The sequence below is a fragment of the Nuphar pumila genome, chromosome 16, assembly GCF_984573655.1.
Source record: "Nuphar pumila chromosome 16, dmNupPumi1.hap1.1, whole genome shotgun sequence".
Classification (NCBI taxonomy): domain Eukaryota; kingdom Viridiplantae; phylum Streptophyta; class Magnoliopsida; order Nymphaeales; family Nymphaeaceae; genus Nuphar; species Nuphar pumila.
Genome location: NC_143264.1, coordinates 67,752,390 through 67,771,379, shown reverse-complemented (window position 1 = coordinate 67,771,379; position 18,990 = coordinate 67,752,390). Strand labels below are relative to the sequence as shown.

The 18,990-nt window shown below is 42.2% G+C and overlaps 1 protein-coding gene across 4 annotated transcripts; it reads right to left on the bottom strand.

The window, feature by feature from the left end:
- Positions 1-2,488: 2,488 nt before the first annotated feature.
- Positions 2,489-14,336, bottom strand: LOC149813415 (rop guanine nucleotide exchange factor 14-like). Of its 4 annotated transcripts, none has more exons than XM_089991282.1 (8): positions 14,243-14,336; positions 13,878-14,028; positions 12,971-13,357; positions 12,602-12,756; positions 12,433-12,507; positions 10,875-11,144; positions 4,011-4,358; positions 2,489-3,123 (listed from the first exon to the last, which is right to left on the bottom strand). In XM_089991282.1, exons 2-8 carry the CDS (start codon positions 13,939-13,941, stop codon positions 2,734-2,736), a joined length of 1,689 nt encoding a protein of 562 aa, XP_089847408.1. In that variant the 5' UTR covers positions 13,942-14,028; positions 14,243-14,336; the 3' UTR covers positions 2,489-2,733. The 4 variants fall into 4 exon arrangements, with proteins under 4 accessions (XP_089847408.1, XP_089847413.1, XP_089847410.1 ...); XM_089991287.1 differs by having other exon boundaries at positions 4,011-4,307; XM_089991284.1 differs by having other exon boundaries at positions 10,926-11,144.
- Between the last annotated feature and the right edge of the window lie 4,654 nt (positions 14,337-18,990).

Here is an 18,990-nt window from a genome sequence, read left to right as displayed (position 1 = left end):
TAAACTCTAGTGAACTCCATCATAAGATACCTAACACAACAATGATATTTAGTATTTAGACAGAAATGTCAACTTGTAAGTGATACTCTTTATCACCGTAATAAAACATGGACGATTAATCTTGTCAAACAAAAAGCCTTTCTTTGGACCAACTCGTAGATCACATGAAAAACCTGATAATCATCCCATATTTATTACTGAAAATATATATATTTGGGCTTGGCCAAATAGTAATATTCTTTTGAACCGATCATTATTCGCATAAAACCCAAATATATAAACATCTCAATATCCCAAACAAGTCAATCTACACAAGAGAGGTTACTTTGGTAACATGTTGTTTCAATCAACTCATTTTAGAATATCAGCCCCTTATTCTAAAAAAATACCATGGTTCAAGTGAATACATGCATATGAACAAAAGAAAACATAGCCATAATTCATATAGGGTTGAAAAATAAGTGAAGTCAACCCTCTAAAGGGACCCAAAATGCATACTTAATGGCCATGAATCTAATAATAATAAAAATAAAAAATAAAATATCCTTAAATTTTTTTTATTACGAGTTTCAAGGCACATGCAAGGGTCTGGCCAACAGAGTTGGGCCAGACCTAACTGGCAGGTCAAAACAAGCCTGACCCGGCACGGGTCAGACCTCGACTCAGATCGAATGAGTACGGGGCTAGGACATCGGGTTGGGTCTTACCAGGCCCGACTCGCAGGTCAGGTCAAACCTGAGCCGACATAGGTTTGGCCCCCAGCCGAGCCCCCGCCCTGGTGGGGAGTCAAAGTTGACCCAGCCCATGAGAGGAGGGTGATTCCTACCAGGCACCCAGGAGGCTGAACACGGCCTGACACCACCTGAAAGGCCAAACTCGGCCTGACACTCGAGTGGAGGCCACAAAAGATCCTGACTGTCGTCGACCCAGAACCACTTGGCAAAGGTGGCTGGGGCAAATCGGATGCCCTGCGCACCAATGCTAGACATAGCCGACCCCAGATGGTTACCAACGGTGGTTGGGGCGAACCGGATGGCCCAGACCACCATCGATTTTCGACTGGCCGACGGTGATGCCACCGTCTGACGAATTGAATGAGTGACCCCCCCGTTCGACAATCTGAATGGTCGACCCACCCCATCCAACGAACTGAATGGGCGACCCCTTTCGTCCGACGATCTGAATGGGCAACTGCCCCCGTCCGACAATCTGAATGGTCGACCCACCCTGTCCAGGGAATTGAATGGGAGACCCCTTTTGTCCGATGATCTAAATGGGCGACCATCCTCGTTTGACGATCAGGAAGAGGGAGGGTTTGAACCCTTCCGTTCGACAGACAAAAAAGGGGGACGACCCTATCCGACGATCCAAAAGAGGTGAGAGGGTCGATCAACCCTCCCGCTTGTCCTACAACCCAAAGGAGAGGGTCGAACGACCCTCCTTCCCATCCTATTCGGTGACCTAAAAAGGAAAGGGTTGACCATCCCTACTGCTCGAGCATATCTAAATGGCGCAGGAGGGTCGATCAGCCCTCCTCCGCCCATGCCCTGCTATCGATCTGAAAGAAAAACTCAGAGAAAGGGGATCCGGTCCCTCCCATTCCCTCGAGAATCATGTAGGCACCCGACAGTGTCAGCGTACAAAATAGTCAGCAGTGGATCATCGATTTCAAGGAGAAAAACAATGGCAAAACCAAATATTTCAACGATTCAACAAGAACAAGGTGCTCTGATACTAATTGTAGGATTTAGAATTTGAGAAAATACTTTATTCGATCGTTAAACTTGTTCGTGTTAAATCATTGAAAAAAACATAAATGAAACTTGATGCAGAAGGGTACTTGAATCCATTGATGTTCTGGTAAATCTTTCATGGGTTTGATCTTCCAAAACCTCTATATGTGGCATTTCCTTCTTCTCTAAACCTAATGAGAGAGAGAAACAATTTTCTTTATTGATGGAGAGGCAAAAGAAAACATCCGCTATATATAGTTTTGAGAACCATAACATAATTGTAACCACCTTATAATCTATTTCTAATTTAGCCCATCATAAAATAAAAAAATGACAAAATGATGACATATGAAATCTCTACACATAATATAACCATACTGCATGAGATGTCATATGATCAAACCGTATAAGATCACTTTATATGGGCCTTTAACCTTAGATAGTTTATAATGTGTGATTAAACATATGTAGGCCCACACGATCTAACATATGATTCATCACTTATTTTTAGTGTACAACTATTTCCATGTGCCAAGAAAAAAAGATGACTTGTGAGTCTTTGATTGCAAAATAGCTGTAGCTCCCTCCATTCTTTCCAATCCATTGACCGCTTTCCAAACATGCCCTTAACGACTCTCTCTCTCCCTCTCTCTCTCATGTGACTTAAAAGTCGATGGTGTGGCAACATCATCCCAGTCCCTACCTAGTGCTGATCCATTGTGAAGCAAGTGAGGCTTTAGATTCTACAATCAAACTTAGAATAAGCATATGCGGTGGATCATATTTTAAAACGGCAATATGATCAAGATATTATACACACAGGGAGTACAGGCAATGAGACAGCTTCCTCATGGCTCAAAAGGATGAACTGCGACAACCTTCATGAAAAATGTCCCAATGAATAAAGCTGAAGCTGAAGTCCAAGCTGAACATTGTATGTCCATGAGGCCGGCTAGCACCCTTCCCTGATACTTTCAAACAACCTATGTAGAAATACTATTTAAGGGGAAATCACAGGGGTAACAACGCTACAACTTTCTCTTCCATAGCAACAACCACTTCCACGATCAGCTGCCACTGGCACAGCAATGGTTCTCACTCCCCTCCCGGTAGAATTCGCTTCAGAATCTTTATTTCCACCATCATTGTGGTATGAAGAATGTTTTGTGGAAACATTTCTTGGACAGTCTTCCTGAGTACCAGAAGTTTGTTCCTCATTTAATTCTGATTTGTTGTGAGATTCAGATATAGTGATTAGATTCTGTAGTCGTTCAAGATGACACTTGGTCATCTCGTCTTCCTGCAAGACATCTCTAATTCTTGAGAGAATGCTGTATGCCAAGTTGCCAAGAACTCTCGAGTAGGCTTCCAAAATTGAATACCCGATGTCCTGTGCACAATCAAATGTAAGCATGGAAAGAAACGGTTTAGATCTTTGCTTTGAAAAGTTTTATGCAATAAATACAAATCAAAGTAGCAGGCCATTGTCGTGACATTTGGTCGCATGAATATAAGCTTTTTCACCTCAGAATGATTGGTTGTCGTGTGAAAATCTCCTGGAAGATCAACCAATTGCCCTGAATCTTGGGCATAGAAATGCTAACTGCTGAAATTAACAGCTATGGTGATTTGGAACTTTTGTCTAAGATGTATGTCCCGAGGCAAACATGTTATTTTCAGTCTTCTGAAAATGTATAATTACACAGAGCTCTGAAGATCAACATTAGTGGGATACACACTTTCTGAGGGTTCATCGTGACAGATGGTGGTGAGCCTTTTGTGACACTGCATTGGTTTTCAGGGTTGAAGAACATGGTCCCAAACAGGTAAAGGCTATGATTCCACCAGCTCCATTCTAGGACAAAATCGATCAATGAAATTCTCACTAATAGCTCAACCTACTAGTGGAAGGATTCGGAGATAGCAGGCACTTTGACCGGAACCTTTGTAGTGCAAGTTCCCGGGCAGACTTTGATTATGCAATCAGGGATTGGGCAAGCTAAACCCCACATAATTAAAACAAGATGACTCCACCAGTCAAGATAGCACATAATCTGATTGAAACGAAGCATGGTAAAAGATCCGGCCAGACTTTCATTTCTCAATCTGGCAAACTCTGTAGGATTGAGCACCTTGCTTGGCCATGCACGAGCTTATTTAAACAAATACCAGTACCCAATTAATCTTTAATCAGTTCAAAATTTTCAGGTCCCTACTAAAATAGTTCAAGCATCTTATGTTCTGAATGAAGAAGTTAGTGAAATGAATGAAGCTGACCTTGTTGAACCGCACACTGGTGATGTCAAGAATGGTCTGTGGAAGGTTTGGGAATCTAAGCTTGAGTTGAAGTAGAACTGCTTCAGCTTGCTGTAAGCAACCCTCTGTCTTTTCCACTTCGTGTTCATGGTCATTTGTGAATGACCATGAATTACGAACCATCTCTTTCCCAGCCACATTGCTAGATAACCGTTGTCTTCCAGTGAGTATGGCCATCTGTAATCTGTTTGCAGTATCTAAGGCTTCATCTTCTGACGTCAAGTTGACTGACTGCATGATTTCTCCACTGGAACCTGACTTCATGGTTAAAGTTTTGTACAGTGATTCACCTAAGCATGCTTTTATTGTCTGAAAAATGAAATAAGAAAATCAATTACTGGTATATTTGTCCAAAAAAACATGGCGTGAAGTCTAAAGTCATCATGGACCTATAACAGGCTGATCCAACTGAATACCATGGTATAGCAAAACATTTTGCTGCATGTATTGGTACCCTAGTCGTAAGTATCACGATCCTTTTGTCAAAGTTATCATTTTCTTTTTCTAAATGGAAAAACTCTCAAATGAAAGATATCACAATAAAAATGTGAAATTATAGGGCCATTTTCTCAGAATTGTTTTTTCAAAAAATTCAAAATTTCTTTTCATTTCAAATTTTTGATAATTTTATTTTAGAAATCCTCAGGTAGACATGATTCAGCAAGTTGAGACTTTCTATTTTATTGCCTTCAAGGGATGAGGGTTTGGGGATAGATGGAGAGTGTGGATAAAAGGTCTGCTGGAATCGGCCTTTATTTCGGTTTTCATGAATACAGGAAGTGATGAATGACTCAAGCCCAGAAGGGGATTGCACCAAGGAGACATGTTGTCCCCTTCGTTGTTAGCATTGTGGGAGAAGGTCTTAGGCTATTACCTTTTAAAGCAGTTCAGGAATTTCGACCCACTGGGTGTGAAAAGTTTAATACACCCGACTTACTTTTAATGGAGAGGGTAGAAGATGCCGAAATTGGAGAATATGGTTGGTCATGCAAGTATTTGCTAAAGTGACGGGTTTGAAGATGTATTCCGGCAAGTGTAAGAGTATTTCAGGTATCAAGGAATTGTCTCTTTCATTCTTTAAGTAAAGCCAAGGTGATTTGGTAATGGAATATTAAGGTATGTCACTGATTAAAAGTATATTACAGACTGCTCATTGGATTGAGGTGGATGATAGGATTATCTGAAAACTACAAATGTGAAAAATCATATACCTATCCTTTGTTTACGTAATTAGCCTCAAAACCTTTCTACTTGAATGCCCAAGGAATTTACTCTGGAAAGAGAATCAAAAGAATGATGGGATCCTATTAGCTTAGTGGAGTGACAGAATGCAGCCTAGGAGTAGAGGGGGTCTTGGAATGAGAGACCTCAGGAGAAAGAATATGGCTCTTATTTTAAAATGGTGGTGGCAGAACTGTCAATTAGATGTTTGGTGGGTAAAGTTGGTAAATCAGAGATATAGTTTGGTTGGACGGCCCTGTAAATGGAAAAAGAGGACCAATTGGGAAGGGAGACCAAACGTTTAGATGGGTTGGGTCAAATGTTTCGGTGCTTTCTTGGAGAACAAGGCCGAAATGGGAAACAGCCAAGCTACTGCATTGTGACACGGCATTTGGCTGCTGGATGTCCCTCTGTATACTTACTTTCCAAGGCCTTATAGGCTGTGCTGAGAGAGAGAGAGAGAGAGAGAGAGAGAGAGAGAGAGAGAGAGAGACGAACTATAACCATCAACGTTACGCAAAAAGTTCAACCAACATTGAACCCGCCGAAAACACAAAAAAGGCCCCAAACATGCCTAGAAGCCCAGAAAACAAAAATTAAAAACAAGACACAGTAAACCGACGAGATTCAACCTGAATCAGGTGGGGGCCAGGGTGGCAGATTGCACTGAAGATCTGGGAGGCTAATGCGCAGAATGGCGTATACGTATGCCAAAATACAGTTCACTAATTTATTGAAAACTGCCGAAACTTGTTGAAAAATGGCATTGTTGCGTGTCATCCAAACGACCCACCAGGACGAGAGTAGCCACATTCACCAAATAATCCACCATTTATTGTAACTGCGAACTGGCTGAGGGCCCCACATCAGGTCGATAGCGAACGACTCCTGTCGCACATTGACAACTGGCTTATTCCAGGTAACTTTAAAGATGTTTTGAAAAACAGGGCACTCCTCAAAAAGGTGAAACGCAGATTCTTCGGCTGCCTCGCACATCACACATTTACTCGGAAGATGGAAGCCGATGGATTTGAGGAAGCTGCCCATCTGCACCCGTTCGTGTAAGATAAGCCATGCCAGGAAGCGTGAGCGAGGAGTCGATCCCTTGCCCCAGATAAGGCGCACAGGGAACCGTTCCACCCCCGAAGGAAGGAGAGAGAGGTAGCAGGCTTTAGCGCGGAAAGAGTCGTTAGGCGCGGCCAAAGAACTGAGAATATGGGCCATCATTGCCATAATTTGAAAGAACAACAGACCAAGTTTTGATCCACGAACGACGCAGCTGCGACACGGTTTGCTGAATCACGTGGTATCCACCAAACAACGATTCAACATCCCCGTATTTAGCAAGAAGAACGCTTGCACACGGGGACCCTGGTTGGTGCGCAAGCCAACTTTGCTTCACGACGAGCATCATACTCCTCAACATGGGATCCGAGACCCCCAAACCCGCCCTATACAGAGGAAACCTTAGGGTTTCCCACTCCACCAGGTGGCGCTTGGTGTTGGTACCTCGCCTAGACCACAGGAAGTTTGCCAACACCCGAGAGAGCTTCTTACTGACCCCCATAGGCATAAAGAATTCTGGCATAGCATTTAAAACATGCTTGATGAGAGTAAGTCTACCAGCAATGGAAATGTAGGAAGCTTGCCAGGCTAATATTTTGCTTTGAACCCTATGAAGAGTTGCATTCCAGGCTGACGTTGGAATACGCGTGATCTGGAGAGGCAGACCCAGGTAAGAAAAGGAGTTTTCCGAGATAGCGCATCCGAAGATCCGCTGGCCCATGGCCAACATAGACGTAGGGGCATTGACCATGGACAGACAACACTTATCATTGTTCATAGATAAACTTGACATCGATAGGAAAAAAAGAAGGATAAGCTTGAATCTTAACATTTGTTGGATGGAGGCCCTGCCGAAAATAATCATGTAATTGATGTAGATAAAGATATGACTCGAGAACTCCTGGATACCGAGGAAATCAATTAGACCACACTCCACTGCCCTCTTAAACAAAACCACAAGGCCTTCAGAAACGACGTTAAAGAGTAAAGGAGACAAGGGGCATCCTTGCCGAAGACCACAACCAAGTTTGAATTGCTGGCCACGAACACCATTGATCTGAATTTGGGACTGAGCATTAGTAACAGCTCATGCACCCAGCTAAAGAAGCGCCTACCAAAGCTAAAATTCGACAGCACGTGAAAAAGGAAAGGCTAATGAACCAAGTCATAGGCTTTATGAAAGTCAAACTTAAGAGTGAAGAAAGGCCGCCCTGATCTTGAGGGAGTGCAACACTTCTGTGGCCAGAATGAAAGAATGTTGCAGCCGTCTACGAGAGATGAAGGCAAACTGTGGATCCAAAAAAAGCCAAAGAGCGACTGAACGCATCCTATTTGCCATGACCTTGGCGATAATGCAGTATAAACCCCCTAACACGGATATGGGGTGGAATTGCGAGATGTCTGATACGGCTGCGCCCTTAGGAATAAGAGAAACAATGGCCAGGTGAGAGTGAATCGACAATCGACCGTTGCGATGAAACTCAACAAAGACACTAAGAATGTCGCTCTTAACACAATACTAGAATATGCGAAAGAAATCTACAGGATATCCATCAAATCTGGGAGCTTTCCAACCAGATGACTCCTGCACGGCCGAGAAGATTTCATCTTCAGTGAAAAACACCTGCATCGACTTGGAGAGAGTCCGGTCCATGGATAGGACTAATGCAGGACCCATAGAACCACCTGCTGAGTGGCTGTAGGAATACAGGTTAGTAAAATAATTGGTAGCAGCTGGAAGGACCTGGTCGCCCGAGTAGGAAACACCTTCGATGGACATAGATTGAATGACTTGTCTCCTATGCCTATGAAAGGTGAAGGAATGGAAGAACTTGGTGTTCCTGTCACCTGCCTTAAGCCATATCACCCGAGACTGCTACTTCCAACGAATCTCATCCTTCAATCGCCAAGATTGCAATAGCAGAGTCAGCTCGGCCGATCTAGCATTGAGGCTTTCAATATCGGATGCAGACAGGGAGGTCATAGCCAAGAGAGACTGATGGATAGAAGACAGTTCGCGCTTCCATTCCCCCAGATTTTGGAATTTGCTTATGTTATTGAAAATAAGCCAAGATTTGATGTCGCAAGAAAAGCAGAATAATTTAACCAAGCACCGAGATGCCGCCCGGGTCGCATAGCAAGGTCTACTCTAAGACTTGAGGACGATCGACTCGAAACCCGCCTCCTTAAGCCACCATTGCTCAAATCTGAAGGTTCTGTAGTCGGAGAAGTCATGCCCCCATCGGATAACAACCTTACTATGATCCGAGACGGATGGGGAAAGGAGACAACACAAGATGTCATTAAGAGAGGCCAGCAGATCCGGGGATACGCGCACTCGGTTGAGCAGACGGTAGCATGGGAGAGATCACCGATTGGTCCAAGAGAAGGCTTCACCGATATGGGGAACGAGGTACAGCCGATGCATCTGAATAAAGTTTTGGAAGCCAATCATGGAAGCCGAGTAGGAAACCGGAATGCTTGAGTCCTTTGACGACAGCAGGCAGTTGAAATCTCCCATGATAAGATGCGGCTCCTCGAAGGATTCAATGACCCTATTCAGGTCCGACCAAAACTCCTCCTGGCGGATCTGTCGGTGGGGACTGTATACATAGGTGACCACAGCCGGCACAGACTTGGCCAAAAGGGGAAGGGTGATGGAGATGAAAAACGCGCATTCGTCTAGTTGGTGTAAGCCTTCGTCCAGTTGGTGTAAGCCTAGAGAAGGCTTCCCGAGGATGAGGAGACCTCCTGCATAATGGAGCGCGGGCTTGAAGAAAAAATCTGCACTACGTCAGATTTCGGAAACGACTGAGCGCGAGATGTCCGTCATCTTTGTCTCACATAGAGCGATGATATCGGGTTGTTCTTGACGGATCCAACTCGCAAGGAATAGACGCTTAGAGGGGAAATTCAGGCCCCGAATATTCCAACACAGAATCTTCATAACTGGAAATCCGAAAAACCCCAAGGAGTACGGTTCCACACCGACCGTCTAGGAGATACCTCAAACTGGCAGGAGAGAGAATATGAGGGCCGATGGCGTCCCCTGATGGAGAGACCACCCCGCCCAGGAGGTGAATAGCCCTTGACCGAAAGAGGAGGCGTGGTGACGTTTGAGATATGTGAATCAACAGCGACCACAACCGGCAAATCATTTGCGATAGCAGCAAAGGACTCATGCATAAGAGAATAGATGCTTTAGATCTGCGGGTGGGGTAGCGATAGATCGAGCTGCTTTGGCCACAGACAGACCCATAGAGGATGAGAGAGGACTGCGCGGAGAAGGCAGAGCGACGATCGAAGGAGAGGACAAGATGGGAGAGCCCCCCTGGCCATCGAAGTCGTACTGATGGTATGACAGAGAGAGAGAGAGAGAGAGAGAGAGAGAGAGAGAGAGAGAGAGAGAGAGAGAGAGATTTCAGATTGCTGGAATGACAGATGGCTAGAAGGTAGGAAAGAGGTGCCCTCTAGATGGTATGGCATTATTGGAACTGGAAGCCAACAAGCTCCTAGCATTGTTGCAGTGATGTCCACTCTCAGACACAAGACTTGCTAATGCAGAGACACACTCCACCAATCATTTTCTTAGACACATCTTGCTACTCGGCATTCTCAATTCCAAGTAATTCTCCTTTCCTAGGAGACAAACTTAGTGAGTCAGGAATGTCACTGAGAACAGTGATTTTTGATTGGTTAATGTAACAAAATAGAGCATTAACATATGAGAATATCAAAGATAGAGGCTTCTCTTTGGTGAACAAATGTGTTTGGGTCTCAGAACTGAGAAGGATGTTCAACACCTATTTTGGAATTGCTCATACTTCCAGTGCAATTTAGCTCGGTCAGATTCCCAGAAAGGTCTTGCTGTGAACTCATCGACTTAGGATTTAATTCTGGTACCACTAGTGAGTAGAAAGGGAAAAAGGTGGCAGATCGTCTGAAGATGGTGGTTGCACCTTGCTTGTTCCTTGTAAGGAAGGAGAGAAATTGTAGAATTTCTGAGGACGAGGCGAATGAGCCAACTGCTATGCATCACGCTTTGCAAAATATTTGTTTGTATGCAAAAAATCGCTGGGAATGTGAGAACATGGAAATAGATTGGATCATGTAGAATTGGTCCCTAGTAAAGAGGGGACTCTAATTCATGCTTTATTGTTCGTCACCTTACATTACATTTTTTTTCTTTTAATAGAATATTTCTGTTTCCTTGAAAAATATATATGTAAACTATAGTTACAAATATTGGTCTAATCACTAATGATAATAGTGATGATACTCCTCAAGAGATTTAAAAAGTGGGTTTCCTTGAAAAATTCGCGGATAGTTTCTGATAAAAAGGATATAATAGTAGAAAATTATATTTCCTGAAGAAACATCATTTAACTTTCTCTTAATTTTTTAAGTTTGTCATGGATTTTAGCATTTTATAAATAAGCTGTGAATATTATGATAAATTAAAAAAAAAAAGATAACTTTGTGACTTATACGAGCCTAAAAACATTTCCAATTTGCAAAGTAAAGCAAATGAGATTCTACCTTTGGAAAAGTATCATGAATGACTTGAGGAATTGGAATTTCTGATATAACCTGCTCATTTATAGATTTAACTGCTTTCAGTACTTGGCGTGTGGCCTCTGACTGGATAATCAACCTTTTCCTTGCTTCAGCAGAAAGGCCAGTTAAAGGGACTTGAGGAACTGGAAGCCACCATTTCTTGTTTTGTCTGAGAGATTTACTTCTTCCTTCAGCTCTGCTGCCTCCTTCTGCATACCAAAACTCTGTGTCCACCATTGAATCCAGCATTTCCTGAAAAAGTCTTTCAGATTCAATTAGACGCAATAATGAAGATAAAACAAAATAGAGAAATTAAATCTCAGCTGGTTGTGGATGAGGGAACAACTGAGTTGTGGATGCACTGTTCAAAACAATGTCAACCGGTCACTAGTGGTGTATCCACATGCATAGTCAAAGATAAAATCAGCAAAATCAAATCAAAGCCGGCACATCCCATTAAATGCAAATGGTGCTCTGTTTAGTGATCCAATTCATTTACATAAACATAGAATACAATTCTTGGAAGCTGAGTTGTTTGGAATTTTTTCGAGTAAAAAAACTTTTTTCTCAAGGCTTAATCCAATTAAATAAAACAGTCATTCACCAGTATTGGTTATTAGTATTACCACCCTCCATGAATGACACAGGATTTGACCTAACAGTCATCCTAGTCTGCTTGGAGTCTAGCATCCTGGATTAACAAACATGCTTTAACAACAATGCACCTTATGTAATTTTCCAAGATAAGTGAGGGGCATATTCTAAAAAGTTGCAGAACCAGGTTCAAGTTGAACTGCATAGCTTCGCTATTTTGACTAAGTCAACATTTCCAAGATAAGTGAGGGGCATATTCCAAAAAGTTGCAGAATCAGGTCCAGTATAACCAAGCTTCCACCGAAGATAAACTGAACCGACTGCAGCTGACATTACATCAACATTACCAAGTTTTGATAAAGTGAAACAATGGCCATTCTTGTGACCTCCTTTAGCATGTCTGTTTCATTGAATCAAAACTCACTGAATGGTATTGTTGACTATTTCATGAGTTACATGCAAGGAATCCATAAGCGACTGCAGGTATTAGCTAAAAATTATCATCTTTTGCAGAAAGTGTCAAAAGAGACTTCTGATTTCCCAGAGTCTACATTCAATTCAATGAATGCACATCGAGGGTCCATGGTCATGTAGAGCTTGAGGAAAAGACAACTCAGGCTTACAAATGCTCAAGACTAAAGGGATCATTCTATTTTTTGTCCAAACCCATCCATTGTGTTTAGGATTCAACACACAGCCAGGAAATGCAGAACTTAATGGAAGGAGCCGAATCTAAAATACTCTGAAAAAAGTGTCAACAGAATTGGCTTACCGGAAACTTCGGTCAAGTCAGTTGACCCATTCAATAAAGCGACAAATACATAGACTGATACTTCTGGTGTCTATGACAAGGATTGCCAATTATACATGCAGGGCAGGACCAAAATCACAGAGAATTTGGATGCAACCACAAGTAAATGTCAGCTAAGTTATTTTATCAACTTACTATAAGCATTGCATCAAGTTTCTTAAGTGCTGGAAGATTCATATGGATGTCGTAGCGAACTCTAGGTGTCATTATCTGCAAAACAGTTAAACAAAAAAGAACGAGGTTTAAATCTGGCTTAATCGTACAACAACTAGTTGGATGCACACAATAGAGTCCATGTCTATACCTCCAAACATCGTCCATTTGGTACATGTTGCTTGGCAGGAACTAGTTCAACCATGTAGTTAGCAGGAGAGAGCAACCAGTCCATTTCCTTCAGCCATTTTCTTCTTCTGCCTTCCGATAATGGCTCCAGCTTCCATAGTTCTCCAAAGACAGATGCTGCAGAGAAATTTCAAAATCTCAGGGGAAACATGAGGACAATAAATAAACCCCTGATACAGTTAAACAAGTGGAATCTTTAGAAAGTGGCCCAGCTCAAGATATAGGACCTAAGAGCTGAAGATCAAACAGGATAACTTGGTTTAAGTTAATTTAACTTGAGAGAATTCAGAATTGAACACCACATCAGAAGAGCTCAATAGATAAATGTAACCTGCAAGATTGGTTATCGCATTCGACAATGCTAGCGCAGTGCTTAGCCCTTTGCACCCTCCAGACACGTCTTCACCAAGAAGCAGCTTTGAAAACCTCTCCTTCATGAAGTCAACATCATCAAATTGCAAGGTGTAAGATGGTTTTTCCCTGGCATAGAAATGTTGCGGACCGAGAAGGGATTCACATTCATCACTTTGTTTTGATTCCTGCTCGCTCAGTAGACATTGTGAGGAGAAAGATCCAGAGCCATCTTTGCCTGATGAAGCGCTAAAGGCATCTTCCTCCAATGAATCTGAGCAGTAAAGTTCTGCCGTACGGCTGTTCTCATTCTCAAAAGCATAGTTGTTATGCATGCAACTTTCAAGACCATCGTATGTCATAATCCCTGCACAAGCTAATCAAATCAAAATCAATATCTGGTGATGGACAATAGCTCATCGGTTAAACCGGTACTTAAGTGCACTCAAGGCACAAACAGAGCTGAAACTCAGCAGTGCACCAACTAAAAAACCCATAATAGAGAAATAATTCCATGTACATACAGAAATTCTACTAAGCCCACCATCAAATCATTCTGTGCAAAATGAAATTCACTAGATGGCAACACAAAATTGGTCTCTGCAAGACGAAAAGAACAATCGGAATATACAGATGTAATTGAACTCCTTTCTTTTGGAAGAGATTCCACAGTGGGTAGTCTCAAATACCATCTTAACGTTTCACAGAAAACAGTTACAGAAGGTGATGCCAAAGATAATTTATGAAAGCAGAGAACTTCAGAAACAGATGTAAAGTAAACAGAAATGTGCAGCAATAGAATAGGAGAGGATATGATGAAACAATCACATGATAAAGTTGGCTTTTTTTTTTATGAACAGCGAGAAAAGAAGGTTATGGCTGCTTACTCTCGTGTTCCTCGAAATCCATACTGAGCTCCCGATCTTTACGGCAGCAGGCTAGCCGATGCATGATTACCAATCACGTGAATCCTTTGTATCGATGATGTGTAGTGCACCACACCAAGCCTCTTCTTATTCTAATATCTCAACTCCCCATCTGCAAGAGATCAACAATAATGTTTTTACAACATCCATTAGGAAGAAAAAAGGGCGAACAGTAGAGATTCCTCAATTACTTGGACTGGGAGGAGAAAGAAAGGAAAGAGTAAGATGAGACAAGACTATTATGCAAAAGAGTTTGCAAGAAACAGAGGAATGCATAATTGGACCAAGAAAAAAATGGCAACAGGGGTAAGAAGACAAAAAATTACAGCTCAGAGCACAGAACAAAAGATGGAATTTCGGCAGTCATACATTCTGCTTTTACTACTTCAGCTGCTAAAATTGCAAACTTTTTTGTTGGTAGTCAAACACACTCTCTCTCTCTCTCTTGTAAAATTTATAGCTCTCAACGGTTTCCTCGAGGGTAGCAATAAGATCATAAAGGCTAAGCTGCAACAGCAGCAAGTGCAACAGAGTAGGAAGGGGCACTTAAATGCATTGACAGCCGGGTCTTGAATGGTGACGAGTTTGCTTTTTGGGTCATTTTCAAGTACCAACATGCCAAATGAATGATATTGATCAACAGGTGGGGGACAAATATTATGGTTAGGGCCTGAGTACTGCCCCCAATTGATAACATTCACACTACAGTGAAGGTAGCTCATTCAATGATTTCATACCCAATTCCCGTGGCCTATGGGACATGGGTTAACAAGTGTTGAACCCAGGGCCCTACAATTAAGATGGGGCCTGGCGATTAAGAAGGGACTCAGTAAGGGGTGGACCGGACCATGTGATGGTGTACTCAGCCTACTTGCTCCCAACCACTTCTTGGATGTTCAGACATGAAAATCTCCGTCACAGATGGGGAGATGCTGGTAAAAGTGTTTGCCGTGGAAAAAACATGAAAAAATTAGATTATTCCCAAGGGTAGCTTTAGCGTGCTCCCCAAAAGTAACGGCTTTTCACACAAAAAAGAAGGGTGAGAGAACGTTCTCATCGGATACAAACAAATATGCAGTAGGTATGCCCCACCCTGTTTTCACATGGGGTCACTACTGTCTGCATGAAAAGAAGTTGGTCCTAACACTGCATTGCCACATTCAAAGGGCATCTGTTTCATTCACCTCAAAGGGTGAGAAAGACTCACTTTCATGTGAAGTGAATGACCCATGTGAAATGAGACACGGAGACCACCACCTTTGATACGAAATATGCAGTTTCATATGAAAGTAAGCATTTTCCAGCACAGGAGCGCAACTCTCGTTTCACTGGTGGTCGTTTCATACAATTGTAACAAACACACCATTAGATTTGTAGTATAGTTTCTCGTGTAACCTTAACTGGGTAGCGTCTATTGTGCTACAGAACCGCCACATCTTACAGTCTTAATTTACACGTATCAAACCCCAAAACAAAAACTAACCACTGAAATCATTCTGCTACGTCTCACTGGTGATATTCTGTCTTGATAGATGAATCTTAGGTTGTGTTTGATATGCCGGACAAATGCTAAGCGGACCGAACATATGACGTTTGTTCGGGATGCACTAATCATATACCCCTGGGGGTGTGACTGGCGTGTCCGGTGCAGGACACACATGACAGCGTGTATCAAATGTGGAACACACGCCATGGTGGCAACTTTGTTCCTGTGGCAGTTGCAGCGTCTGAATAGCGGACGCTTGTTGACAGAACTGCTCGTCCTGTCCTGTACTATCCATGGACAGGACAGGACCTACTGTCCCACCCTGTCAACACGCCCCAAAAAATATTTTTTTCGGTGCATCCGTGCTTGTCACGAAACAGCGGCAGACACTGTTTTGTTGTCTGCGGGATGCACCAGATTTGCGTCTTTGCGTTTGCGTGGATGCACCTGGGCCCATGCGCTGGGTGTCCGAGGACGCAAGTGGACAGCGCATCAGACAATGTTTGGATTTGGAGCGACTGTGGCCAATACCACATTCATCAAATTGGATGTTGGCTACACGGATTTGAATTCGGATGATGAAAAACACACATCAGATCTGCCTTTTTTTACATATAAATGGATCCAGATATCCGGGTGATAAAGAGCTCATACTAGATTGGCTTTTTTACATAGAAACAGGTTCAGATATTCGTCAAATTCGGATGATGAAGAGATCATACCAGATCCGCTTTTTTTACATATAAACAGATTCAGATATATATCAGTCAAAATGGGATATTTGTCGAATTCTATAGAAAAAATCAAAACCATATCTGAATCCAATTGTAATCAGATATGGTTTTGGCTTACCAAATATGCAACTAAATGGAATCTAATTAATTTGGTCCGATGTTGGATAAAATCCGGTTAGTTGACATCCCCTGAAGTGGGGCAACGTGAGCCAAACACACCTTAGGGCACCGTTTGTTTCATTCCCATTAATGGGATGAGCTTTTTCATGAAAAAAGGTAGGGAATTATTAAAAAAAAATCCCATCAGGTGTGACGCGAGTGCGCGGTGTCATGTTAGAACTAGAAGTGTCCGTGTTACATAAGTAGTAGGTTGTGGGAAAAAACAGAGGTCCACTTGTGCCAGCATGACACTTTCTCCACACCATAATGATTCGTCATATATTTCGCTCATGTTGAGAAAATGAAAGCCAGGGAAAAGTATACCAGCAATTTCCCACGAAAATTGCACCAAACAAACGGGTTCCTAAGGCTGAAAACACTGTTTTCATTGGGAAATCAGCGTCTGACAAACAACAGTGGCAGTGGTTTGCTACGTTGGTGACCATGTTGTCGTTATTATTTGTTTTTAAATTTCCAACATACCCCCTGACCTCCTCTGACTTAGTAGACCGACCCGGCATATCATTTACATGTGGACGCGCGCAGAACAGATCAAGGTCATACATTCGAAACGCTGCAAATTTGAATCTGAGTTCACCTCGTCAACAGAGACAAAGCTCAAGGCTTGGCTCAGTGACGAAGCTCAAGGCGAAGGTTGGTTGACGTTTATTGCCCATAAATGGAGAACTGAGCACAGTAGTGAGATAAAAGAAGAGGAGGAGAAGCTGACCAGTCGTTGTCACTGCTGCAACGATTGCAGTTGGGCTCATAAATGAAACGGAACGCTCCTCTTCTTCTTCTTCTTCTTCTCCCTCCCTCCCTTCCTCTTCAAACGCTCTATCTTCCGGTGCTTGTTTCCATCAACAGAAGAGAAGGGAGATCAGGTCAACCTTACTTTCTCCGTTTCCAAAGAGAGAAGGAGAGGGCTAAAGCCAAGTAGCCTCAGTGTCTCCTTTGGAGCAGCAGCCAGCAGTCCTTCAACAACGCCAATAACGACGTCACTGGAAAAAAAGAGTAAAAAAAAATAAATAAAAAAGAACAGAAAGAAGCCATCTTCATTTTCAGAGAAGAACCTTTCTGAAAAGAGAAAAAAGAAGAAGAGAAGTTTGGAAAGAAAGAAGGGGCATTTGGAAGTAGGGTTTTTTGTACCGGTAAGAGATATAAGAGATAACCAACAACGTCGTCGTTTAGGCCTCCGGACGTCCCATCTGAACCTTCCATGCTCTGCTTAAAACGAGGCTGGCGCGGAGAGAGAGAGAGAGAGAGAGAGGAAGGGTAGTGTGGTTTTTTAATTAGAAAGTGAAGTTTTCTACAGTGGAGGAGCAGTCAGTGCGCGGCCCGATGAATCTGTCCCGGAGTTGAAGGATGATGAAAAATTTAATGACATTGGCCTCGGTGGGAGAAGGAGAGGAAGCACCGACTTTGAAATTTGAAATCTCGATACTTTTATTTGAGTTATTTATTTGAGCACTTTTGGTTGGGTAACGGGTTATGTTTGTTTTGTGAATTGAGAATTGGGAAGAGAGAAGGTGGGGTGCAGCAAATGGGATTGGGAAAGACCACCCACTTTTCATATTGGGGAGTGGGTGTGGGCCTGCTACTGGATTCGAGGCAATGGCAAGAGAAAGCGACCTTGGCTTCTTCGGGCATTGGATGCTCCCTCTGTTCTTCAAATGCAATCATTTTTCCTTTCTTTTAGAGCAGATCCAGTGGTCGAAATAAAAAAGAAAGTCGCTATACGCGGAATGATTATCTGAGTTGTGTGTTTTACATAGAAAATCACTGTGCATGTATTGATTTTACGTGTTCGTCAATGCTAAAAAATCAGCGGGGGGGACATTGGGACATTAGGTTGGGTACCTAACTCAAGATAGCTCAGTTTGGACAACCCTTGAGCTGATAAACAAACCAAACAGCTCCTGACTCAGCTAGGTTCAGCTCATTAAGAACTCGTTCATCATCGGTTTGTATAGTTAGTGAGCCTAGCCATAAGCAATTTTTAGCTTAAACATGTCGAGCCCAAACACAGGGTGTTCAGCTTGGATGAGTTGGTGTGTGTGTGTATATATATATATATATATATATACAAAGAAAAGTTTTATGATAAAAATATGAACTATTAAAGTTAATATAAAATTAATATATTTAACTGCAATATATAAAAAAATGGGTTAATCTTTGGTGCCTTGAGGGCACCAAATTATATGAAACTGCTGAGCTAACAATCATACATTTTAGTTTTTTTATTGAAAATTACATCTCATGGATGTGATCTACAATATTTATTTAGTGGGAAATGAGTTTTGAATCATATGATTGTGACACACATAAGCAGGTTTAAGGGCTTAAAAAATGACCATTACTTAAAATTTTATAACTCAAAAAATCACAATTTTCAATCAAAATAACATGATCCAAAGCATCCTTAGCAAAGGAACCTTACCGAACATATCTATGTGGTCAGATTGAGTTGATAAAGCTTGAACCTATGTTTTTTAATTAGATCAATAGTTGAATATAATTTGGTGCCTTGAAAGTCACCAAATAATAAACCCTAAAAAGATTATGTATATTTCATGTAAAAATAACATGAAATATTTTATGAGTCAGCTTGTGATCAATCAAAAAAATGACCTTAGCTTGGCTAAACACGAGTACAGCTTGAGTCACAAGCTCAATCTACTAGTAAACGAGC

Bases quoted from the DNA above. Each gene is read 5' to 3' on its own strand.
- LOC149813415 (XM_089991282.1), bottom strand. From the start codon at position 13,941: ATGCATCGGCTAGCCTGCTGCCGTAAAGATCGGGAGCTCAGTATGGAT. The intron at 12,757-12,970 runs GTTACATTTATC...ATTTCTCTGCAG, and splicing joins TGCGATAACCAATCTTGCAG to CATCTGTCTTTGGAGAACTA. The intron at 3,124-4,010 runs GTCAGCTTCATT...GATTGTGCACAG, and splicing joins CCAGTGTGCGGTTCAACAAG to GACATCGGGTATTCAATTTT.